General features: G+C 40.1%; 1 protein-coding gene across 2 annotated transcripts in view; it reads left to right on the top strand.

Annotated features, from left to right (window-relative positions):
- The window catches only part of Nek7 (NIMA related kinase 7), a 126,034-nt gene that overhangs the window by 80,831 nt on the left and 18,175 nt on the right, over positions 1–27,028 (top strand). For both annotated transcript variants that reach the window (XM_048357371.1, XM_048357372.1), the window contains exons 6-8: positions 10,845–10,953; positions 11,744–11,851; positions 24,681–24,775. In XM_048357371.1, the coding sequence (XP_048213328.1) occupies positions 10,845–10,953; positions 11,744–11,851; positions 24,681–24,775 (312 nt within the window). The remainder of the gene's footprint in view (positions 1–10,844; positions 10,954–11,743; positions 11,852–24,680; positions 24,776–27,028) is intronic.

The raw sequence follows: 27,028 nt of genomic DNA, 5'->3' as shown, positions 1-27,028 counted from the left end.
TCATTCCCTTAAAATACTTCTCTATGGGCTTACCGGGTGCCAGCTTGCCTGGGAGAGCCTCGCTCTCTGGGGGGTCTCTGCGTCCTGACTATAGTGAATCCCTCTCATGGCTCTAGTTTGTATGGATTTGTAACTACTTTGTATTGTGTGACTACTTTGTTTGTTCTCTGGCACCTGGACCATTCACATCCTTCACGTGTTGTATTTTTCCTTCTTGTTGGTGTTCACATCCATAGTTCGTGGGACATTCTTCTCCATCCTTATCCAGGTTATGTCTGTTTGCGTGCAGGTCTTCACTCCTGTTATGTCCCCAGGCCTTTCCCTTTGGCCCCTAGCTTGCCTGTCTGGCACGAGTATCCTTGGAATGCCCTTCCTCGCAGCACTTAGTCATGTGGTCTCATGGTGGGGGGCATGGCTATTTTTCACTGATTTTTAGTACTGGGCGGGGTTTGCTCACCAGACTGTGCAGGGTTTCCCCGCAGCTGCCTGGCTGAGAGGAGGAGCCCAGCGAGCCGGAGTCTTCTACCCCTCTGCACTCACTCCTCTGTTGTTTCAGGGCCAGCGTGTGACAGACCTGACACCTCCCTATCTGTCCGCTCTGCTCAGATGGCACGAGCTGTGCCTGCACTAGAGTGGGCAGAGCTCGGACACAGAAGATAGAGGAAGGCGCAGTTAAGAAATTCTAGATTTCTTTTGGTTCTTAAGCGGTTCTCTGTAGGAGTGACTACATTAGGAAAAAAAAATTCACCGATGTCCTTTTGTGAAGGAACATGACAGTGACTTGATAAAGGATAGCATTAAATAAGAAAGTGATTCGTTTCTTTATAGTGGGTAATGTTGTAAATCATTGTGTACCACAACAGTGTGCTTCACTCTCGGGACTTTTCAGCTTAATTGGGGTAGAAGAGGAAATATAGCTTCTGGTCTGCATTCCAGAAGTGAACCTCTGGATAGCATTGCATCAAAGATTTTTACAAGTAAATAATTAATTGGTTTAGAGCAGACTGACAAATATAATTAAGCAATTTTTCATTGAAATATTCAGTATTTCTCTAATTAGTGACAGAGGAGTACCTGAGGCTGTGGTCAGATGAAATACTTCCCAGATGAGTTTTAGGATAAAAGGAAATCCAGAATTCTTCATCATACGTTTCTTCGTTATCAGCAATCAGAATTTTAAAGTAAAATACTTACAAAACCGTCAGATTTCAGTGAGGTCTTGCTGTGTATGCTGTACGTTTTCTTTGGTCTGAAACGACTGTTTGTTTCCCCATTCCGATGAATGCCATGCAGAGGATGGGAGGCCAGTCCCCCCTCCCCCATGAGAACCAGAGTTCTGTTTGTTTCTGCTTGTCAGCACAAGTGGGAAAGTGTTTCAAACTCTCATAACCCCTTTGCAAGAGGGCCTCATTCACTGCATTGTGGGAAACACCTGTGTGTGCAAGGGCCTGGTAGAGACTTAGTTTGAGACAAATAGAAAATGTAATATAGGCCTATGTGTGTATTTTTTTTAAATGTACATTTTGCTAGACTACCAGTAACACAAAGTACAACCTTATATAATAAATCTCTTTAGAAGGAAATACAGAAGTTTGGTCTCTGCCAAAAGAGCTTAATAATGTCACAAGATACTGGCTAAATAGAAGACATGGGCTAGATAGAAGATAGAGGCTAGATAGAACTAAGCCATCTTCTTGAATTCTTAACTTTGTATTTCTACTTGTTAGCACTTAGCACTTGTGTATCATTCTCTTTAAATCTATAGAGCTTCAAAACCCTTTTCTTTACACAGCCAATAAACTACAGTCATAAACTTAGTTTTACATTTTGATTTTTAGTATTTGCTACTGTACTAAATATTAGGGGTGTGTGTGTGTGTCTGTGTGTGTGTGCATGTGTGCACGCACATGTGCACTATATGGCAAAATACCACAAATGCAGCAGTTTAAAAAATATTCTTTAAACTCATCATTTCTGTGGTCAGGGGTGTAGGGCTTTGTTAGTAGGCTGACTTGCAGCCCTAGCAAACAGAGTACAGGTAGCAGCTGCAGCTCCCAGAGGCTCAGGCTGTTTGCCATGCTTCTGCTGCTGGGCAGACAAAGGCCCTCCCAGCTTCCTGATTGTTACCTCCAGGTCATCTGACTGGCATTGGTTGCTGGAAGGCCCGCAGGAGACCCTCTCTGGTTCAGATCACACTGATTTCTTGGAAGGACTCCTCTGAATAGGCAGGGCCTACCCAGGAGGATGTCCCCTTTGATTTTTGCCAAGTCAGCTGATGAGGAAATTGAGATTCTTTCTGCCCCGGAGTGTGTGTGTAGTGTGGGGATGGTACTGACACACCTGGCTCCTATTCAGGGGGGAGGACTTGGGACGTTTGGAGAGTGAGGTACAGCTTAGCACAGACTTCGGTAAATTAACAAAAAGACACATTTTTATTTTACTTTTCCAAATTAAGGGTTGCGTGAGAAATGAAACCCTGTAGTGTCTCTTACGGTGTCAACCTTTGGAACCCCAAAAGCAATGAAACCTCCCAGTAGCACCATCTGCCTTTGATAACTGATTTACTGCTCACTGAAACACCTTACGCTGCAGCCTCGGCTCATGCGTAGCCCAGGCCAGACAGCCTCGAGAATTGCAAGTGTTGGCAGGTGCTGCTGTCTCCACTGAGCCCTTTGGGTTGGGTTTCATCGCCTTAGATTTTACTTCAGAGGTGTTCTGAATGTGAGGGCTGCCCATTAGTGATGCTATCTGAATGTATATACAGGTGAGTATTCTAAATACACATACAGACACGTAGGTTCCTTTACATACACAACTATATGTGTTCACATACATTTGCTTATTACATGTGTGTGTATATATACAGGGGTGCTACCTACAAGAATACTTTTACAGAGCAACATTACACATGCATTCTGTACCGAAGCAGTTGGATAGTGAATAGCTTAGCACTTAAGGTTGCAGTAAGTTCACGTTTGGTCAGTGTAACTCGAAGGTTGTAAATTTGAGCTGTGTTTACTTAGGAAAACTTAGAGGAGTTCCTTGTTCCGGACTTGTGATGATGATGTTGATCTGAAGCCACTGTTGCAAACTGTGTGACGCACAAGTTCTAGTAGCTGCCGACAGCTAGTAAAGAGAGGAGATACAGATTCTCTTGTTTTGAGCAACTTATTTCTGTTCATTTGGATTTCTATTCGGAGACTTTCATGCATCATTATTGTTCTGCTGTTCTCTTTGCTCATTAAGAAAATTAAAACATCCCTCTATCTTGCTGTTGTCTGATCTGACGAGAACAAAACCTCCTAAAGAGGCAAATACTTTCATTCTCTTTGTGATCCTCTGTGTTGTCCTGAAGATTAACTTTATACTTTTTGAAAATCTCACTTTATCTCTAGTACTCTGATGCAGGAGAGAGAGCATTTGAAGTACTGGAAGGCCTTTCCCCACCCTGTGCATGTTAGTAATGGAAAGCTTTTCCTAAGAATTATCCAAACTGCAGCCATGCAGGGCTCATTCCTTATTGTAGTTGTAATGCCTTTATCTAGAACCCTACTACGTTGTTGGTGAGAATGCAAACTTGTTCAACCCCTCTGGAAAGCAGTGTGGAGGTTTCTAAAAAGGCTAAACATAGAGCTCCCCTGGGACTCAGCAGCCCCTCTTTTGGGCATCTACCCAAAAGACCACAGCAAGACCACACTGAAGCCACCAGCACAACTATGTTCATTGCAGCACAACTCGTCATTGCTAAAACATGGAACCAACCAAGATGCCCCTCAGTAGACGAGTGGATCAGGAAAATATGGTACGTATACACAATGGAATCCTATGCCTCCGTCAGAAGGAATGACGCAGCCCCATTCGTAAGGAAATAGAAAGACTTGGAAAAAAATCATACTAAGTGAAGTGACCCAGACCCAAAGAAACATAAATCCTATGGTGTCCCTCATAGGGAATAGCTAGTACATGGTTAGGCTAGTCATGGTAGAAGATCAAAGTACCCCAATAGCTACACCCATATGACCACATAAGAAGATGCCAAGTGAAATGAACTCCACGTTACGGAAACAAGAGTTACACCACTGTTTTAATTATTTTCAACATGCCATGTGGACTCGTATTTTTTTTCCCTCTTTTTCCTTGTCTTTTTGCTTCTTTGATTGTTTTGTTTCTCTTGTGTTCCCTTCCTGTGGTTGTACCCCCCTACCACTGTATCTCATCTGAGTACCCCGGATACTATTTATATGGGTATTAGAACTGGGGAAGGGAGAGGGAATACCAAAATCGAGAGACAAAGAACAAAAAGACAAACCATTCAAAAAGCAACACTTACAAAACCATTTGGTGTAAACCAACCATACAACTCTTGTGGGGAGAGGAGAAGGGGGAAGGGGGAGGTGGAGAAATGAGGGAGGAGGTAACAAGTAGAACAAGAAATGTACTCACTGCCTTTCATATGAATCTGTAATCCCTCTATACCACACTTTGACAATAAAGAAAGGAAAAAAATCTAGATAGTCCCCCCCCTTTTTTTTTTTACTTTAATCATTTTTCAGATAAGGTTTTGTGTTTTTGCCTGGTATCGGCCTTGGACTGTCTGTGCCTCTCACATACATAACTGGGATTATAGCTGTGAAACACCGTGTCTGGCTTATTAAGTGAGGTAATTGCTAGACTTTACCTGAGCTGTCCTTGCACTGCAATTTCCAAGTAGCTAGGGTGACAAAGTGATCCATCAGAACTGCCTAAGGTACCTGAGTTTTATTCAGACAGTAAATACACCCACATAACTGCAAATCAGTGTTAATATACAAAAAATTTAATTTAGATATACTCTACATATGTAATTTCCATGGAATTGTGTTAATGAGTGCAGAGAAGTCTGTCAATATATCAAAATACTTTAAGAAGGTGTTTCCATAGAAAGATTGCTATATGATAAGAGCACAACTGGACATGGTGACTCATACGTGTAATCCTAGCCTCTCAGGGGGCTAAGATCAGAAGGACAGCCAGGTGAGGCTAGCCTGGGGCAAAAAAGTAAAGGAGATGTAAAGAAAACTGGGTGCAGGAACATGAGCTTTTCATACTAAATGTGCACAAGTATAAATAGGAGAATTTCCATCTTGGCCAGCAGGAGCAGAAAGTAAGACCCTGTTTGTAAAATAATGAAAGCATAGAGGGCTAAGAATGTGGCTCAAGAGGTAGAGTTCCTGCCTAGGAAGTGCACCAATAATGTCACACTTAGAAGAGTCAGTTATTGTCCCTATTTCCAGTCTCTGCATTCATTCTGTCAACATGGCTGCAAAGTGAGTTTTAAAAACTACTTGTGAGAGCTGGGAATATGGCCTACTGGCAAGAGTGCTTGCCTCACATACATGAAGCCCTGGGTTCAATTCCCCAGCACCACATATACAGAAAACAGCCAGAAGTGACACTGTGGCTCAAGTGGCAGAGTGCTAGCCTTGAGCAAAAAGAAGCCAGGGACAGCGCTCAGGCCCTGAGTCCAAGCCCCAGGACTGGAAAAAACAAAACAAAACAAAAAACACCTACTGGTAAGAAACACTTGACCCAATAACAAGTTGAATACAAAGCGCTTCTAGCTACGTGGCATTGTATCTAAAGAGCCAGTAGAATATTGCATACATGACACAAGGAGAATCTCTGGGGCTTTGGATGTTTTCACAACTAGGCATATGAAGGATGGTCATACCATCATTTTTAAGGGTACGCTAATGCCAAGTGGCCATTTTTACTTTAGTTTTATTTGTGGCTGAGGTTTTAGAACCACAGATTATATTTAGTGGTGGCAGGAACTTCACAGGTCATCTCCACACTAATTAGCACAGTGAAGAAACAGAGAGCCGGTGCTGGTTCAGTTGGTGTTTAGCTTTGGCACCAGACCTGTTTTTAAAGGAAGGTTATTGCTTGTTTGTAGCAGTACTTCCAGGTAGGACATGCTTCCTTACCTTAACATAACTCACTTCTGCTGGATACATACTTGGAGGCAGTGGAGAACAGCTGGTGCCTGTAATTCTAGTTCTCTGATAACTTCATTACTTCGTATCAGGGAATTGCCATTTTTCCCAGTCCTCTTCAAAAATGTATCGGATGCCCACATCACATTTGTTGGTTTTCCTTTCTGTAAATAAAGTGAAAACTGCAGCAGTATATTGCTAAGGAAATTTAGTATTGCTTCTAAGGACCAGTTACCCAGCTGTGGCCCCATTGTTAAGAGAAATGATGAGATGGTTGAGGTAACAGCGGGAAGGTGTGCAGATGGGAACAGGACTGACCCGGCTGCAGGGGTGTGTGCCTGGGGAGCCACTGTTTGTGGTACCCATATTTTGCCTGAAATTATCTTTCTTACAGACTGCCATACCTTGGGCTTCAATCTTTCTCTGTGTCACGGATATGAATGTTGTTTGTAAATCAAGGTCCTTGATGAACTTATGCAGCTTACTAGTATTGAAGCTCCTCCAGAGATTTCTTAAGGAAGACAGTTAGAATTGCAAAACTTACAAACCAGGATGCAGGAAAGCCAGTCAGCACAGCCATGTTCACTGCGGCCGTGTTCACCGTAGCCAAGGTATACAATCAGCACAGATGCCCCTCAGTAGTGGATAAATGGATCAGGAAAATGTGGGATAGATACACAATAGAATTTTACTTATCCTTTAGAAAGAATGATACTGTGTCATATGTAAAGAAATGAAAAGACTTGGAAAAAATTACGTGAAGTAAGCCAGACCCAGAGAGATAAAGGATCCATGTTTGGCCTTCTATGTAGAAGCTAGATTGGGATTACAAACTCATAACATAAATAAACACATTGGGTAGTATGCAAGCGTATACAAATGAATTAACCGGAATATGATAGACTCAAGGGAGATCTTGAATAGTGTCTTTCTTAGAAAGACAAAGTAAAAGTTCAATTAAATAAACACAAGAAAGCAGGTTCTTGAAAGGGGTCAGAGGCAAAGTAGATGAATGAATAGGAGAAGCAGGGGAAATTGCAGATAAGAGTCAAATGTATGTCCAAAAAAATTAGGAAGAGTGAGGGGAGGGATAGGTAGGAGAGGGATGGGTGAGAATGTTGAAAGGGAGTGGCATTGATAAGGATAAGGCTTCATAAAGTGCTTTGGTAAATGGCAACTCATTTGTACAACTACTTAAAGACGATTTTTTAAGAAAGGAAAAAAAAGTCACACTTTCTCTGCCCTAGTGCAGTATCTTGACGGCAGAGCCAGGTTACCTGGTCAGAAGAACAGAACTTAGGCAGATGGTCCATTGTACAATTGGGTTTGGTCTGTACCTTCGCTTTGTAAGAGGACATTTCATCACTTGAGGGGTCTTGACAGTTAAGGGGCATTTCCTTAACCATTTTGGTAGAAGCAGCTTGCATCTACTGGTCTCCTTGTTTAAATACAAATCACTTGGATACGAGGTGCAAATGTGATACCAGGTACACTGAATTTTCCCAAGTGAAATGTACGTAGTCTTTTTTTTACACATAAATGAGCAAACAGTGTAATCCAGTGTTGGTATGTAAATTTATGAGTTGATTAGATTTTTGTTATATGTGGTTTTTCTATTTGAATGATATACAGTTTTCATATAGGTAATATGATAGAGACTATATTTTTAAATTTCTTATTACATAATTATCATATAATTTTTAATAATATAATTATCATTACATATGTACAGAGGGGTTACAGCTACATAAGTCAGGCAAAGAGTACATTTCTTTTTGGACAGTGTCACCCCTTCCCTCACTCTCAGTTTTTCCTTCCAGTCCCCACCCACAAATTGTATAGTTCATTTTCAACATAGTGTCTAGTGAGTACTGTAGTTGAATTTGTTCACCCTTTCTCCCTCCATTTCTGTGCCCACTTACCCTCTCTAAAACAGAAAAACAAACAAGATAAAAAGGAAAGATAACAATGAAGAAAAAATCCTCTTGTTTCCGTTTCCTGGAATTCATTTCCACAAGGGAGAAAATGTTAAAAAGGAAGCCATATTTGAAGACTAGCATATATTAAGACAAAATTAAAAATTATGTTACAGTTGATTGTTACTTATAGACAGACAAAGTTAAAATTGTGTTTTGTAGCATCCACAAGCCGAAAATTTCCTATCATAATCTTTTTTGTCTTTATAAATATGATACCAATCTTTAACAATCTTGATTGGTTAGTAGTGCTTATAATTATATAGGGCTGCCTTTTTCAGGAGGAAATAGGATTTTTGAACAGTAAATCTGTTTGGAAAATTTGAAAGATGTTTTATTAGAACAAGTTTTAGGAGAGAATTGCGGTTTGGTTTTGTTTTTTTGGTAATATGTTAACCTGTAAATTCCTGCTTTGTAGTGGTAAGACAAACATTTAAAAAATGGACATTTTCATTATGTTTTATGGGTCTTGTTCTTTTAAGAGACAGTCAGCAGTGAGATCCAGTGGTCAGGCTTTCTGTCAGCGCTTCTTGTCCCAATAGCACCGACCAAGAAAACCTGTCCTTCAAGAATACTGGCAAACCACAAATGCTTACACAGTCCTTAGAAATGGAATAATCAAACTGCCTTTCTTTTATGACAAAATAAAGTTTATAAATTATCCTTCTGTGTTCCCTTACTTCACTGGCTGTAGTCTTCCCAGAGCATTCTGTCTAGGTAGCATTAGATTTCAGTTTGTGTATTGTTGTCATTTTTAACTTGTAATAGACAGTCTCAAAAAAAATAATATGAACCCAAGGCATCTTGGTCTAATATCTCTAATGTACATTTTGAAGGCAATTTTTCCTTATACTTCTTCTTTCGTATTTAGTTTTGAATTGTGAGACTTAAAAAGTGTAAGTTTCTAAGTGAATTATAATTAGGATGAGATTAGAATTCATAGTAAAGTATACAATTTCTCTTTCATGGCCTGATGCTTACAAGATATGGTATATTTATTTTTGAATGCAAAGAAATCAGGTCCCATCTTCCTGGTGACATCAAACAGTCCTCTGAAATGCTAATGAGTGGGGGGGGGGGGTGCACACGCACATTCCGTGCTTGGCCTCCTTCCAAGTCTCAGAGAAAATGATGTGTAAAGAACTGAGTTTGCAGCCTCGCGTCTTCGGATGGCAGTTGATGTTGGCACGGTGCAGTCACAAACACTTCCTATCCAAACAGGATGTGAGAGGTTGTCAAATTTACCAAGGTCCTGATTGGCTTTTTAAATTACCATCTGACTGGTCAATTCTTATTTTGTTTATAGGATACAGCGTTACTGATGCAATAGCTAGTGAAATGGAAAACAAATTCATTTCTATAAATGTACTATAATCCAGACTAGCCAAAGGTAGTTGGCATGCTTTAAAGATGTATTTTTGCTCCGTTGCCTGCATGTGAGGCCGTGGCTAATGGTCTTTTGCTAAGTGTGAAGTGGATTTCCTTGAACTGTTTGCTTTCAGCCTGCCCTCCTCTGGTCACAGATGTAAAAACTGAGTGGGTGGTAGCTTTGGATTTTCTCACGTATAGTTTCTCCATATTCAGTTGTGAAAAATCATGTTTGTCTTGTCAATATGCCATGTTTCTGTGATAAAATGTATTAAAGAGCATGTTTAGAATCTGACATCTAATATAGTGTGTATATTTTAAAAAGTTAAAATTACTAGAAAATGTTGTGGAAATCTGTGTGAAATTAATTGCGTTTTTCCTTTTTTTTTTTTCTTTTTGCCAGTCCTGGGGCTTGAACTCAAGACCTGGGTGCTGTTCCTAGACTTATTTTGCTCAAGGCTAGCACTCTGCCACTTGAGCCACAGCGCCTCTTCTTGGCCTTTCTGAGTAGTTTATTGGAGATAAGAGTCTTACAGACTTTCCTGCCTGGGCTGCCTTCCAGCGGTGATCTTTAGCTCTCAGCCTCCTGAGTAGCTAGGATTACAACAGACATGCGCCACCAGCACCCAGCTTGCATTTTTGCTTTTGAAACATGTCTTTTATATAAAGAACTTTGTTCTTGTGTACATTATTAGTATAGTCTAGAAGGTTTGATAGTGAAAGAGGGGTGTAAATATGAGTTTCGATTCTGCAACTGTTCAGTAATTTCTGTACTCTCCTAAGTAGTAGCCTGTTAAAGCTCTTAGCTGCTCACCCCAGCGCTCTTCCAGGATTTCACTTCTGTGGAATTAGACCATTCCAGTGCGTGTTGCCTGTCAGTGTGCAGGAATATCATAAAAACTTTTTACATAAATCCCTTTAATATCTTAGTAGATATTTCAAATTAGCTGGAGCTTCACTATTTAAACGGAATTCTTTACTACAACCTGCCAGGAGAATATTATCTTTTAATGAATGTAATTACCTTTAGATTTCTGGACTTTTTCTTCTTGGCTTTTCTGTCTTTTCCTTTTCCTCTTCCTTTCCTTCCCTCCTTCCCACCCACCTCCCCTTCCTCCATTCTTCCCTTCTCCCCTCTCTTCCTTCCTTTCATGCTGAGCGTTTGTTTTTTTCTTCAAAAAGTGCTCTACCACTTGAACCACACAGATCTACTTCTGGCTTTTTTGATGGTGAATTGGAGCTGAGTCTCATGGACTTCCCTGTCTTGGCTGGTTTGGAACCAGATCTCAGGCCTCAGCCTCCTGAGTGGCTGGGATTACAGCTGTAAACCACTGGCTTCTGGCTTCTTTCTGGCGTTTGTTAACTTGTGGAACCATAGGAATCATGTCAGTGTAGAAAATGATGTATGATATTGATCATGAGTAGATAAAGGTAGACGTGGTTTTCTTTCTTTGGGATTTTTGCCTGGCAGAATCCAGTCTTAAACTTCAATTCTCATAATGATTATTTTGAATTTTTTCCAAAGCACTTTAAGAAGCAGAAGAGGCTGATTCCGGAGAGAACGGTCTGGAAGTACTTTGTGCAGCTGTGTAGTGCGCTGGAGCACATGCACTCCCGGAGAGTCATGCACAGAGGTAAGGCGTGTCAGCAAGGACTGAGACTTCCTGTCACAGACTTCCTGTCACTCTCAGTCACACCGGTCCTTAAGAAACTTGGCAACATGTGACTTTCACCATGGCAGAGTATCTCCTAATTAGAATTTCATCAGAATCAGAACCCTTTAGGTACAGCTCGCTCACTGGTTTTTAAGTCAGAATGGACACGGTATTTTTCCTGACTTTCTGACAAGCTTCCAGCTTCTGTTGTAAAGAAAAGAAAGGTGTGGGAAAGTATTAAGTATGAACTAGGAAAAAAGTGGGTTTCCGTGATGGTTTTCTTTTCTTTTTCCTCCTTCAGATGAATAATGCACGCTCTGGCCACTTAGAATCTCGTCTCTAGCATTCGGTCTGTCATATTTGGGAGTCCCAGCCAGGCGGTTGGGCAGATCGTTACCCAACTGATCCACTGCAGGCAGGGAACAGACTCAAAGCTCTTTAAGCAATCTAAAGAGATAATCATATGCACAACTGTGTTAAATCATAATTTAAAATCCAAAATCGGTAAAAGTAGCACACAAATTTTGTGCATTGAATTTCCTGAGAAGCTATTTGAAAATAGATTCTTCAGATGGGATTAATAACACCCTTTGTCATGTCTCTCAGATGATTGTTTATGAGAGGATTGAGAATGGATAGAATTATTCAAACTGAAGTGCTTGGTTTAAAATTGCAACTTTAATGTCAATGCTGCATTTAAAATCCTACCATGAAATGAAGTTTCTTCCCATTTAACGTTCTTCCACATGGTGTCTTTGTTTATTCACAGACATAAAACCAGCCAATGTGTTCATCACAGCCACTGGGGTAGTGAAACTGGGAGATCTGGGGCTCGGTCGGTTTTTCAGCTCCAAAACCACAGCTGCACATTCTTTAGGTAAGAGCCACAGTGGACTTTCATTTAGGTCTTTAAAAAAATCATGTTGCTCATAGTTACAAAGAGAAGTCCAAGCTCATCTATTCTCAATGAACTACTCACATTAGTGGTGATGTCCTGAGTGGATTCGCATGGTGCTGTGGTAGGTAAGTTGATGGTTAGGCACTCCTGGTAGCTTGTCCGCAGACAGGCACTCATTTAAACACAAAAAAACTGCTGATAAACCTAGTTTTTACTCTCACCATGGAGCCTTGTTTTTGTCCACTTGTAATAGAGATAGGACAACACAATGAAGAGACGCTTCTAGAAGAGAGCATCTCCTAAACACTCAACAATACTATACAATAGTGATAGTTTGAAATGTTTACCGTGAATTGTGGTTACTATAGACCGGAAAACCTAATTTTGGTGAAATTCCAAATAAATGAGGCATATATATAGTTTATAAAGAAACATTGTTTTACTTAACATCTCTCCTAGAGATGTTTTCAGGAATTTAAAATGCAAATATACATTTTTACTTTGCTTTCATATATATACATATATGTGTATATATGTATATATATGAATTACATATAGAGTTCAGAAATCAAATAATAGTATTAACTTCTTATAATTCATTAACTGGAATTTGTACTTCTAGAATATTTTCTATTTAACAATCTTTGAGAAATTGGCAAGTCATTGGGATTTTTCTAGTGTCTTGATTTTGCATTTCTATATCATTTGAATTCATGAGAACAGAGCAACATACAGTGAAATCTGTCATTCTGCCATAACTTCTGATTATTCTATTTCTGAAAAGTATGACAACATACAATAGTAATAACTCTCCAATGCAAGGGTTAAAAGTTACCAATATTATTCTGATGAGGGTTGAATAATCAAACCATGATAGATCCTCAAAGTGGGAGAAGATCCTTTTTATTTATTCATTATTTATTTGTTTGTTTTTCACATTGGCTGCTCGTTACCACCGCCTGATACCTTACAGTGTGTTTACTTTGCATTCCACTGCCTTAATTTATAATTACTTACTAGCATGGACAAAGAGCCCTTTGTTTGTTCTAGTATTCTTTAATCCAATCTGCATATTTCTACTACGTCCTTCTTGATGAGGTCACCTTTCCCTAAGTCATTGGTAGTTCCTTGTTTCCTGAAGAACTTCATGCCACTTTGTGGGCCCAGCCTTGAAGGCCTCTGAAGTTTGGCCCTCTCGCATTGTATTCACGCTGTGCTTGTACTGGGCGTTCTTCCCCACCTCATTATCTTGTTCCTTTTGCTTTGTCTGAACCTGAGAATAGCTTGGAGGCAGCACACCTGAATTTGTGTGCATATTGCTCCCTAAGACCTTGATAAGTCATTTATTAACTTTCTAAAACTCAGCTGCTAGATTTGTGACAAAGAAATATGGCAAATAACCATCCTATGTTTGTCCCTTAATCCTTAATTGATCCTTAACAAGTCCCTCACTTATGAGTGTGAAAATGTAATTTAATACACTGTATTAATGTGAAGTTAGTATTGCCGTGGTGCTGCTGTTGCAGGAGGAGGAGAAGAGGAGGGTTCTCTCTCTGCCACTTATTCATTCTGCTAAAATACCTGACTCGATTCACTCAAAGGTCAGCTCCAGCACCTGTGTTAACCAGATGCTGTTCTAGGGAGACAGGGGAGATAGCCTGAGCACGAGAGGTCTCTTTCTTCAGGGAACCGACCTTGTGGAAAAAACAGATAATTGTGAAGCAAATAGAGAAATAAGATGATTTGTTAGCATGCTAGAGAATGACTAGAAGGGGAACTACTTCGGCAGGGGTGAGCTGGGGCAGGCCTCTGAGGAGGTGGTGTTTGAACCGAGATCTAAAGGGTCAAAAGACATGGCTGTAAAATGGCCTGGAATGTGAGAGGTGTCTCAGGATGACTGATGGATAGCTTTGCCTGCAGAAGGTTTTCTGGAACAGCTGAAGGGAGAGAGGCAGAGCCAGGTTTAAGAGGAATTCACATTGTGTTCTAAGCTTTGACAAGGTTTTCATGAAGAGTTAACAGGATGCAAGTTGAAGGCAGCCAGGAACTTTGATCAACACTGGAGATTAAAAATACCCAGAATTGATTGCTGCTTTCAGGCCTTTCTGTGTCCAGTTCGTGTCTGTTTTCTTTGGGTGTTCTGGTATACTACGTCAGCACTCATCACCCTGCAGAACAGCGGTTTATTGGTGCTGTGATCTGTGATTCTTGGTTCTTTTATTTTTGTACTTTCATCCTCCCTTTTGTTACTTAAGATTTTCATTTAGTGTTTTCACACTGATTTAGATAGGCCGTGGGGCTATGGAGATTTATGTAGGTATTATACATATTCCTTATGAATTTTGCCTTGTTTTCTTTCATACTGGTTGTCAAAGTCACAGATATAAGAAACATTAGGAAACTGTTGTGACGGCATTGCTTTCCCTTGTATTGAGATTTCTGAGCCAATGTCGGTGACTTTTACATTTCTTCGAGATAATCCCCAACAATGTAGTGGTCTCATAGGACCACAGCCTTGAGTAATGGAAGCAGAAATCTCACACAACCGTTTTCTGCATTCTGAGGTCTGTTCTGCTTTATGCATGTAATTTCATTTTCCTGAAAAACAATGTCGTCTAAGTTGATGTCACAATTCATTCATGAATGCCTGACCTGCAATTTGGAAAGCTTTGGTGGAGGGCCTATAGCACTTTTATGCTATTTCATTTATTTCTCACTTCCCATCCTACTTGTAGGCATTGTCTAGATTTTCTCTGGTCTGTTCAAGTGTTGTTTGTTCATTGGTCAAACATACCTCAGTCATATAGCGCTCCCTGTGCTTCGGCAGGTGGGTGATGATGTCTATGATAGTTCCTTGCAGTCTGCAGATGATTCAACGTGTAAGATTTGTACAGATGTAAGAATTCTGCACATGACTGAGGAAGTGAAACTTAGAGAGTTAAAGGGGCTGTGGAGCAGGAGGAGAGAGCGTTTTGTGGCTCTCTAGGCTGAGTTCACTATCACACACGCTTTAGTTTTCCATTTGATCAGTACCTTATGGCATTTTCTCACTTGATTAACTCAGAGGTCAGCTTCACCACCTGTGTTACCCAGATGATGAGGAAGGTAGCCTGAGCAAGACAGGCTTCTTTCTTCAGGGAGCTGACCTTGTGTGGGAGAAATAGTTCATTGTGAAGCAAACAGAAAACTATGATGCTTTGTTAGCATGCTAGAGAATGATAAGTTCCCTTAACTGCTTTGTTTAACTTTTCTGATTAGTTGTTATTCTTTTTGAAATAATCTTATCTTTTCTCATATTGTTTAGCAGCCTATATAGGAACATATATGTTTGCTTCTTTTTGTGCTTGAGGGCTCTTGCTGCTTCAAGAGTTGAAAAAATAAAACAAGAGGAAAAAATAGGAAAGAGACCTGTGGGATACTGAAATCTGCTCTCCTGGCCATTCTGCCCACCAGCAGCTTTAGTTGAAGAGGTGACTCTTCTTAACTAATCTTGTGACATTAGGACACACATAAGAGGCAGAATACACTTTTGGTGCATTTCTGTTTCTTACCCCACTTTTCATTCTCTTTCAGTATATGTAAATATTCCAATTCAGAGCCAGCTGGTTAAGAGATCAGATATTTTGACTACGTCAGCAAAAAAATTATAATTTTTTATATAGTCCAAATGTGCATTATGATTTCTAGTGAAACCATATCAAACTACCTATGTTTCCAATCATAGTGACACATGAGTCTGCTGTTGCAACTAAGTATCAACAATATCAGTGGTGATGGTGAGTGTGTGTATAGTATTTTACAATTTCTTTTTTTTTTTTGGCCAGTCTTGGGGCTTGGACAGGGCCTTAGCACTGTCCCTGGCTTCTTTTTGCTCAAGGCTAGCACGCTACTTCTTGAACCACAGCGCCACTTCTGGCTTTTTCTATTTATGTGGTGCTGAAGAATCGAACCCAGGGCTTCGAGCGTGCTAGCCAAGCACTCTGCTGCTAAGCCCCATTTCCAGCCCAGTATTTTTCAGTTTCTGAGCAGTTTCCTGCTGTCAGTGTTGTCTTATGGGTAGAGTAGTTGCTGAGGACCAGGTGATGAGGATCCTTCCATTTAGTACTATGCATGACCCTCGGCTCCCAGTCCATCTCTGGAGTTCCTGATCCCTTCCCTCTTGTAATCTCCCTATCATGATCTTCTAACAGTCTATGCAACTTACACTTCGTACTTGTTGTCTATATGTTCCAGCTAAGACAACCTTCATGATATAAATCTTTGCGGTTTCAGTTCCCTGGTATGATCCAGATGCCTCAAAGAGGGCATAACACGGGCTGGGGATATGGCCTAGTGGCAAGAGTGCTTGCCTCATATACATGAGGCCCTAGGTTCGATTCCCCAGCACCACATATACAGAAAATGGCCAGAAGTGGCGCTGTGGCTCAAGTGGCAGAGTGCTAGCCTTGAGCAAAAAGAAGCCAGGGACAGTGCTCAGGCCCTGAGTCCAAGCCCCAGGACTGGCCAAAAAAAAAAAAAAAAAAAGAGGGCATAACACAACATGATTAATAAATATCTGTTTGCATGAATGGAGTATAAAGACAGCATAATCATAAAGGATACATGTATTTATTTTTTATAAAGGATACATTAACGGTTATTAAGTATAAGTGAAATTATACTGCAGAATAAAATACCAAAAAATCAAAACCAAAAGTCCATTGCTCATCCGTAAAATATCTCTTGTTACCTAGTGTCATTTGCGGGCCTGTGTTCCTTTTCAGGACAGCGGCCCTCCCTCCAGATGGTGACTTGGCATTTCAGGCAGCTTTTGTGTTACCTTACCTTTTTGTGATTCCCTAAGGGGAAAGGTGCACAGAGTCTCTTACTGGCTCTTAACTAAACTGCTTGAGCGTAACCTAGATGGCTTCTAGTCGTGCTTCTTTCTCTAAACCTAGCAGCGCCTGTTTCCCTGACCAGGGAAAATAAAAGTGAGTACTGTTCATGTCCCAGAGAGAAGGGAAAACTAACCTCATTTCGTCATTTTATTTTTTAGTATTCTTGGTGTTCCTTTCCCTCCTGTGTGGCATATTGGTAGCTAGTACAACCAAGAATAAATATAAACTCTCTTTATGGGATGGAGGGTAGGTCTGAGGAAGTAGGAGCCCTGGGGAGTTTTCATCTTCCGAATTGAGAAATTCTGGGTGTAGAGATTGCCTTTAAATCCAGAATGATCCGTGGGATTCTTTTCTCTGGCTCAGTGTGTGCACAGCAGTACCATGCATGTGATAAGGACCGAATATGGAGCGACTTAAAATATTTTATTTATTTATTTATTTTAAAATTCAATGTCTCATAATAGAAACAGTTTTATTTTATTTTTTTTTCAAATTTTTCTTATCAAACTGATGTACAGAGAGGTTATAGTTTCATACGTTAGGCATTGGATACATTACTTGTACTGTTTGTTACCTCGTCCCTCGTACCCTCCCCACTCTCCTCCCCCTTTCCCTTCCCCCCCCTGAGGTGTTCAGTTCACTTACACCAAACAGTTTTGCAAGTATTGCTTCTGTAGTTGATTTTCTTTTTTTACCCTGTGTCTCTCAATTTTGTTATTCCCTTTCAATTTCCTAGTTCCAATACCAGTATACATGGTTTCCAATATACTCAGATAAGATTACAGAGATAGTGTAGGTACAACCACAGGAAGGTGATACAAGAACATCGTCAATAATAGTAGCTACAGATACACATGGGACATTGAAAGTAGTTATAACTGTGATATAACAATCGTTTCCATAACATGGAGTTCATTTCACTTAGCATCATCTTATGTGTTCATAAGGGTATAGCTATTGGGCTCCTTAAAATATTTTAACTAAACATTTTTACTCTCCTACTTCCAAACACCATCGTTGGGCTAAATGCCAATACTATCTTCACTGCTTTCTATTTCGAATCCCTAATTCAGTGAACTTAGAAGTGGGTGTGGTTATTAAGGAATTGCATCAGTCACTAAGAGTTCTTCATCTGTCATATTATTATTCCTATCATGAGTGAGTGATTGACTTCTGCTCACCTACCTCTTCTCTTCTGAAGAAAAAGAAAAAAGAAAAGAAAAGAAAACAGAAATCAAGACCCTGTCTGGGTGATGCAGTGAGCTCTTGGAAGTGAAGTGTGTTTTGAGCCCTCGCCCTTGTTCTGTAGCCCTGGTGTGGTTCTTGTTCTGGAGCTCAGAGCATTGATCTGCGCATCCCTGCCCCACGCCGGGCAGGAGCCAGCACATTAGGGGTTATTTTCTGTCACTGCCCCAAATGCATTACTACTACTGCTACACTATTACTAATTGGTGGAATAAATGACAGAAATGTATTGTTTTGCAGACGTGACTGTTGCTCTCGCTAGGCTAACCTCGGTACTCAGGGCGTCTTCAGGACCCTAGCATTCTGCAGGGGAGAACTATTTGTTTACTGTTAGGTTCTTGGCAGAATTATGTTTTGTTTTTTTTTTTGGTGGTGTAAGGCTGAGGTTCCTGTTCACTCACTTAAGCCTGAAGGCTGCCCCAATTCCTAGGCTTTGGGGCTCCCTTCCTTTACTTTCAAAGCTAGCATTCTCAAACTTTAAAACATCCAATGCCAGTGACTTTTATGATTCCAGTCACTCCTGTCCTCTGTTGCTTGTCTCACTGACCACTGACTTTTCTCACTGACTTGGATAATTTCTGTTTTTAGGTCTGAAGCTTGATATCTGCAAATCCTTTGCCATGTACTATAATCTAAGCAAGCATAACAGCAGGGAGCAAAGATCCCAGGGCCAGAATTCTGCCTAGCGCATCCTTGCAGTAGACTTGACAGCTGCACAGTCGTTTGTGTCTTGCAGGCTGGTCAAGTGCAAATGGTTGAAAAGTTGGAATGGAAGAATGGCTTCCTGATTTCAACATCAAGCATTTTGATACTTTCAAAATTACATGCTATAAAGTTTAATCCAGAAGGGGCTTCTCATTTTTTCCAGTACTCGTGCTGCTCAGCGGATGTAAGGGGGGCAAAAAATAATTGTAGTGAGACTCAATTAGGGAAAACTCAGCTATGAAGTTTTATTACATAATGTGTCCCAAAGACTTCTATAAATAACTTGGGGGGGGGGAGGAGTGTATCTTCTGTGTGAGAAAAACCTCTGTACCTAACACCTAAGCTGTGTTTGTGGACGTGTGCATGGAGCTGCTTTCTGTATTTCCGCTTGCTCTCATGAAGAGGAGAAACGCGAGAGAAGGTAGATGGCAAATGTTTGGGTGTGGCCTTTGCTTTCTTTCATAGTATCCCCAGAAGGCAAAAGCTAGAGAATGTTCTTTTTGCATATACATGTGTAAGTTTTGTTCTTGTATTTGTTCTACATCTTGCAGGTGGAAAACATTTTTTAAAGAAATTTAACTACAATGCTCTGATATTGATCCTATAGCTAGACAAATAAGCCTTTGGGAGAAATTATGCCATGTTGTCATGGGTTTCTTGAACTCCTGTTATCTTTCACAGTGAGACAAATGGTTCTCTGATTCGGTGATCCTGCCCGCAGAGTGAATGCATGGGCGATCCTTCAAGCTAGATATCAGAATTTTCACACTGGAGTCTCCTGAGTGTACAATTCGTGGTCCCCACACTTTCCAAGTGTGATGCATCCTCTGATTTCAGCGTGGAAAAGGAATGCTCTTGGACCAGACATGCAAACAGTTTCTTCTTTGGTGCCAGGTGCCACCTGTGGTCACACACTTGTTTTTCCCACACCTTTCCCTCGCACCTCCCTGTGGGTCTGTCTCTGGCTTTTCCCCTTCATTGTTCAAGGTGGCGTGGAGCCGGGAGGGCAGCATATGTTCAGTCAGCGCTGAGGCTGCTTGCAATGAGTTATTTTTAACTTTCAGCCTTTCCTGGTTTGAATAATTGCTTCAGTAAGGAGCGATTACCTAATTTTAAACTATGCACATTTAACCTCTCAGCCGCCATAGCAAGGATTTATTTAAAACAGTCAGAGTAGCTGCAGAGTGACAGAATTTCCATGTGTAGTCCCTTGAACCTGGAACTTCATGCCTGTCTTTCACTTTAGACAATTTAATTTAGAGTGCTACAGCTACTCTCCAGTCATTTCATAGTGAGCCCATCAGGTTTAATGAAATAACCGTCTCCTACGCACAGAACGTCCTGAGTTTGGTTTCTAGGTCCACACTATGCCCGTTGTGTGATCTTTGGTCACTTGTTGTCTGAGTGCCCTATGATTCTTTCCCAAAGCAACGTAATAGCATAGATAGCTATATAGATGCAGAGCTCTCTCTTAGTAGTGTCTGTTTGAGGCGAACAAATGTAGCAATGGTACTGACTGGACACTATGTTGAAAATGAACTTTTACAACTTGTGGGTAGGATGGGAATTAAAAATGGGGAGAGCGTGAGGGAAGGGGTGACATTGTCCAGAAAGAAGTACACTCCTTACCTGACTCATGCAACCATAATCTCTGTGTATATCAACCTTTATGATAACAATAAAAAAATAGTGTCTGTTTTGCTTGAATAGGGATCTCCCACAGTCAAGGATTTGTCTTCTTTATTTCTGTCTTCTCAGCACCTAGAACAGTATATGCCGTGAGGTATGGTCTGATAGACATTTGTTAAAATTCACTAAAATAATACATGTGGTGAATTCATTACAGTGCCTAGAGCAGAATAAACAAACTGTAACATAAGGTGCTGAGATTTCTCTTCAGCACCATTAAAGCCTCTAAATATTATCAAGTGTGCCTGTGACCTGGCATACAATATTTTTTAAACGTCCTAAGCATTGATCTACCATTTAGCTATTCCATATTGACTCCAGATAATACTAACTATGAAATACAGACTCTCCTTTTAGTCTGCCAATATAATGCATGGTTGACTAGTTATAAAGAAAAAAAAAAAGAAAATACTATTCTCTGGTTGTGTGTGTAGTTTCATCAAACTGAGGCATAAGGTGACTTGTCCCTTTTAATTTCCCAAACAAGGTACGTTCAAAGCCTTCTTTTCTGTATTTTTGTACTAGTTCTAAGGAGGCAGTGTTTCTTGAGCTGACTTGGCTAGTTTGTATTCTCTGATTTAGAACACTCTGGCCTAAATAATAGATTAAGCATTTATTATTGATTTCATTTAATTTTCCACATAGAGTTATGCACAGTTGTAGTGCTGTGGAACTTGAGAGCACAAAGGGTCTCCCAGGGTGTCTTCCAGCACACACCGGTCTCACCGGGTCTCCCATGGTTCCCTGTGGCATGCACCCATCTCGCTGGATCTGGGTTAAGATGGGAGGCCTCCTGACCCAGAACCAGTTTTGCTTTACCTCTTTCCTTTAAAAGGACATGAAGAAACAACTGAACTCTAGCTGTATATGCAGAATCTGTAGTCATCCTTCGTTTTCCTTATTCAACTTTTTTTTTTTTGGGCCAGTCCTGGGCCTTGAACTCAGGGCCTGAGCACTGTCCCTGGCTTCTTTTTGCTCAAGGCTAGCACTCTGCCACTTGAACCACAGCGCCACTTCTGGCCGTTTTCTGTATATGTGGTGCTGGGGAATCGAACCCAGGGCTTCATGTATATGAGGCAAGTGCTCTTGCCACTAGGCCATCTTCCCAGCCCTCCTTATTCAACTTTTTGCAGGGATTAAAGTGCTTAAGTTTTAGTCAAAGTATTGAAAAGATTCTGTATATGGTCTGTTCTACCGAAATGGTATTACTTTAGTCGTATCTTCCCAACAGCAGTCTCTGCAAGCAAAGTTTGTTGGCTCTCTTGAACATACTACAAACTGGTCTTCATTTTATTCAGAATAATTAGAATGCAACTGTTTATAGAGCATATACCATATAAATATATTTCATATAATGTCATAAAAATACTTTTGCCTTTGAATGATTGACTTGCGTTAGTAGAGCCTATAATAAAGTGTTGATATAGATGAAAGAAAGTTCAGATAATATTATCAGTTGTGGCAATTTTCCTCTCATCTCAAGCCTTTTCTTGTTTTATATAGTATTGCCCATTCCTTACTCATGTTGACTCACGTTGTGTGGAGGCTAAAACGGTACAAGTATATGCTATTGCAAAGTGTCTTCCTATTTTACCCTGGCTGTAAAGCATTGGACAGTAAGTGGGATTGTGCAGCCTTCTCAATGCAAGCTCCTCAGTGTGCAGTCTTTTGCAGATGGCTGTAATGTCTCAGCGTCGCTCTCCACAACTCCTCTTATGTCGCTGTTAAATGAAGTCACAACGTTCTTTAGGCAACAGTAATCATAGGCAGAGCTGTCATGGATTTCTTTTTTTTTTTAAAGGGATTTTAGGACATAATTATATCTTCATTAAGTTTGAAATGTTGAAAATATAGTGCTGCATTTGGATGTAGTATACACCTTCCTGAGCTTGGGAACTTCAGGCCCCTAGAGTGAGAGGGGGTAAAGACGAATCAGCTTCTGCTGGGGTGGTGCTGAATGTCTCTGCTCAGTGTCAGTCAGCAGAAGAGCTGGGTCCAGAGTGGAGGGCATGGGGGAGCATGGCAGAGGGAAACCGTGCCACTGCCCCTCTCTTAGGGCCCCCTGTGCTTGATGGTTGATTATGAATTTACCCAGTTGTTAGCTGGAGTGCAGAGTGCTACTTCTTATGTAATGACTGTTTTGGAACTGTGTCGATCAAGAGGTGAGTAACATGCTTATTAGCTTTACATATTCATATGCATTGAAGATGACTGCAGTGTGTACATTGTAACAAAACATGTCTATACAGGATAAGCGTGTTCGTTCTTTATCATATGAGGGAGTATCATGTCTAGGCTTGAAATAGCAGCACTGAGTGTGTCACCTTTCATGATGACCTCCAGCAGCACACTACACAAGGCCCTTTTGCACTTTGAAATCTTGTTCGTGTTAGTTTGGAATGCCTAATGGTTCTTTTTCTGCTCCCTTCACTTGTGGGTCGTGGCGGTGAGTTCTGTTGGTGTTGTAGTTAAGGTGTTATGCTGGGGCTAATCTCTGTAAAATGCTAGCATTTGTTCTTCCTTTTCCCCGTCATCAATCTTTCACACTCATATCAAACCCCTAATGTATCAGCAGGCTTCCCAGAGCTCCTGGTTAAAATTGCCTTTGCTTTGGGTAAACTCTGAACCTTCAAGCCTCAGTGTTTGCAGCTGCCCCCTGTGGGTTCCGTGAAGCCGCTGTGCACATTCCTCACTGCCAGTCGCTTGCTTTATATCCTGAAACCAGGAGCCTCGGCAGAGCCTGCTCATTATTCCAACACTACCTACCTGCCTTCCTTAAGTGGAGAGAGGCTGTAACTGCTTCCCGTCATTGGTGTTGCTTATGCAAACTGCAGGAGAAAGTGGTCAGAACTCCCAAAGCTAGATGGCTTTACGCAGTCACAGTACTTTCAACCTAGCTCTTCTGTTTTCTTGACACTCCTTGAAATTGATAAATTTGTGTCTCGAGGTGAATACTGCAATTAAACTTGCCTCCGTAACTTCCTAACTGAAGAGCCAGGCTTATTGAGGTGTGCTTGTGTGCTTCCTCTTTTGCTTCTTTCATGAACAATTCTCTCTCTAATGCATTGTGACTAATGTAGCCATTACTGGTGAAAATGGAATGCTGGTAGTCTTGCTTGATACGTGGCCCATGGTGTTCTTGGTGTTAGCCTGGAATAGTTTTCACACAAGCTTACTTAGGTTATAACTTCATTCTTTTGGAGAAGTGATTCCTGCCTTTGAGGAAAGTGCTTTGATTATTGATGTGGTTCTTTACTGTCTCCAAAACCCTTGGTTATTAGTATTGAGAGTTAATCTCATTAAGGTTTACAGTATGTACCTGGAGAGTTCTTGAAAATTAATAGAAAAAGCAGAATGCTCTTTTCTTCATGAGTAGCAGCCATTTTCTCTGGTAGATAAGATTCCTAAATATTGTTTCTAGATTTTGACTTTCTGTTAGGCAAAAACCTACTGCTGGCTAGTGGTGAGACTATAGCCCTTAAACTTGAATTGTCATTCATCTTGAATGTCGGTTAAATGTTTTTACTGTGTAAAATACTTTTGCTTATTTTCAAACAATATTGATACTTTCTAAAAGAGCTATAGAAAGAGAAAAATGTCATAGTATTTTAGTACTAAGTACTTCTAAAAACACTTGAATAAAAAGTCTCTAAAATTGTCTCAGTAGTAGTGGGAGCTGAGAACTTTTCCGGAACTGGGGTGGTTTCACATGCATAACCTCGTGTGCGATGTTCCTGTGTTGCAGTGGGGTAACTATGGTACCACTGTGAGCACATTTGTAGTGGGACCATGTCCTCAGGGATACTTCTGTAAAAGTTAGCAAGTATAACTGATTTTGTACAGCTTCTCCTGAATTACCTCACACTGCTATTGGCTTAAAGTAAATTGCTTAAGTTATCATGTTTAATTATTTGGGATACGAAAACCATGTTTTAGAAACAGAAAGCAAAGCCACTATGAACCTTTTAGGTGGGTTTTTGTTGTTGTTGTTACAATTCCTCCCCCCCCTCCCGCCTTAATTATGCTCCTTAAATTCTAACTCTATTGACCAAAGGAGTATAATTTCAAGTTTAAAACACCACAGCCTTTTTATTATGGTATTAGTATCCGTGCACTTTATAATGGTCAAGGAGTAAAGAGGAGATTAAATACTTCTGAATGTTCTCAAGAATAGTTTGCAATCCTACTCATTATCTAGTGACATGTTTGTTTTTTAAATAAAATAGTATGTTTTTTTTGATAGGTGCATTTTCATGTTCACATTCCTTGTTGCATTTGTTGTGTGTTTTCAGTGGGTACCCCTTATTACATGTCTCCAGAGAGAATACACGAGAATGGATACAACTTCAAGTCTGACATCTGGTCTCTTGGCTGCCTGCTGTACGAGGTACGTAGGGCCGGGCAGTCCCAGGCAGTGCTGCGTGTTGCTTGCTTGTCTTGCCCTCGCAGCGCACACCTCTCCTGCATCATGTTCAGAATCAGCTGTTAAATCAGGAAGAATGAGCTTATCGAGCTAGTCACTTTTTATCACTGAATTTAATAGTAATAGACACCTACACATTAACTTCTAATTGATTTTCAGTGTCTTTTTGGTGAAAATGTTATTTTTCTAAATATGAACTTTTATGTCAATAAAGTAGATATTTAAACATCTGTGGAAAAGCTTGTTTAGAGTATCTCAGGAAAGTAATAATGAAATGGATTTATCAGTGTTTTGTTTCATGTATTATTCAGCTTTAAGGCTGGTATACAAATTGACAATTCTTGTAGGTGATCACTTAAAATAGATTTCATGAGTCATAATTTGTATTGGCAAAGCTTGAGGAAGGACTCTGCTGTATCAAAGGAAGATGGAACTGTGTAAGTCCAGTCTCTAGAACTACTGCTGTGGAATAATTTGAACAGAGAAGAAAGCATACTATTAACAAACACTTTTCATACCATTTTATAGAGCAACAGCATTGAAGAGAATCTCAAGTTAGTGACTATCATTTTATTATTTTATCAGATGACAGGATAACAGACTTTGATTCCAAGCTGTTAATTGAAATTAGTCTACCTCTGTTTTAATAACGTGAATATGCTCAATGTGTATAATAATTTTCATATCTCAATAAGGGAATATATTGTGGATAGGGAGAAAACTGTATGTCTTACTTTTTCTTTTTGGTTTATTTCTTTATTCTTGAGACTTGAGTAGAAAATGAGGTCATCTGTTTTCATTGGACCACCATAACTTAGAAGTGTAGGTGCCTTTGTTAATTTATATTATGATCTTTTGTTATTATACTAACTGCAGAGTCCAGTTAATTTCTGGCAGCTGAGATGATTTATTTTAGTCTTCCTACTAATGTAACTAATGACTACTCCAAATCAAAGACATGATTACTCAAGTAAAATCTTCTCAATTTTCTTTGTGTGATTTTATGAAATGGTGATGTAGTAAAATGGTTTGCATACAAAAATGGAACGACAAGGTATTTTTCACTCACTGTCTTATATTCTGTGAATTGGTGAAGTGTTGAAAAAGAATCAGCTGGAGAACAGTGTTCCTCTAATTTTAAAATTAATCACTTGGTGTCTGTAAGATGTCTTCCTGCTTGGTCACCTTGGAGTCCTTTAGGTTATAGTTGAATACTATCCAAGGAACATCTTTTCATTTAAATACCTAAAAGAAAGTAACAGGTTAGTTCCCAGTAATGAGATTAAGTTTATTAATAAAAATCTCTTGAGTTGAGCTGATTAATGTTTAGGGGGCAAGGTTGCACAATGCTTTTAGGGCTAGCAAACTCATGTCAACTGAAGTGAATTTGTCTTTGAAAGATAAGCTCCAAATTTTATATACTGTTAAAGTGATCATTAAAGTAGAAGTTACTTCCTTGGCCATTTCTGCATTCATGAGTTGTGTATTTCCATGACACTAGTGGAAGTGTCATGCTAACAATAGTTTTCACCTTAATGCATTTTCTCAGCTACTCTATGCAAGAATTATAATTTGTCTAAAGATTTAATTTAATGTGTTCTATCTTTTTAGTTACATTGGAATGTAATGTTAATAGAAATATCTGTCAATTCAGCTTTAAAAAATTGCACATAACATCATATAGATTTTTTTTTAATATTGGAACCTACTAAGAGATTACTGCTAACAATGAAGAGTAGGGAGCTTTTTCTGAAAACATATTTTAAACTCAGAAAATTAGACTTTCAAATAGTTCTGAAACCTTTATATTAAAAAAAAAACCCTAGGAGTGCAGTTTTAATTGATATGCAACAAAGTAGACTTTACTAATTAAAATCAAGACGCTGAGCTTTTGCTACACGGACCTTTACATGGAAAAGTGGGTTTTACACATTTCCTTTATTGTTCGGCGCAGCAATTGCATCCTTCCAGGGTTGTAGGTTGGTGGCTTACAGTTCAAAAAAAAAGAGAGCTGCCACCAGCCCCGAAGACAGACAGTGGGCTTTCGTCCCTCCGACACCCCCGGAATACTAATCAGCAAAGTCAGACCCTGGAGGTCAGGGAGCAAGTCAATCATTCTAGCGATCGTCTCAGTGTGGAGGATCAAATTAGCCTGAAAAATTCAGCTGCTGGGAGGAGAGGGCGAGCAGCTGTCAGGGGCAGCATCGAGATGCACTA

This window comes from Perognathus longimembris, chromosome 11 (genome assembly GCF_023159225.1).
Source record: "Perognathus longimembris pacificus isolate PPM17 chromosome 11, ASM2315922v1, whole genome shotgun sequence".
Classification (NCBI taxonomy): Eukaryota; Metazoa; Chordata; class Mammalia; order Rodentia; family Heteromyidae; genus Perognathus; species Perognathus longimembris.
Note: the sequence above shows the minus strand (reverse complement) of the source record. Positions and strands in the feature narration are given on the sequence as shown.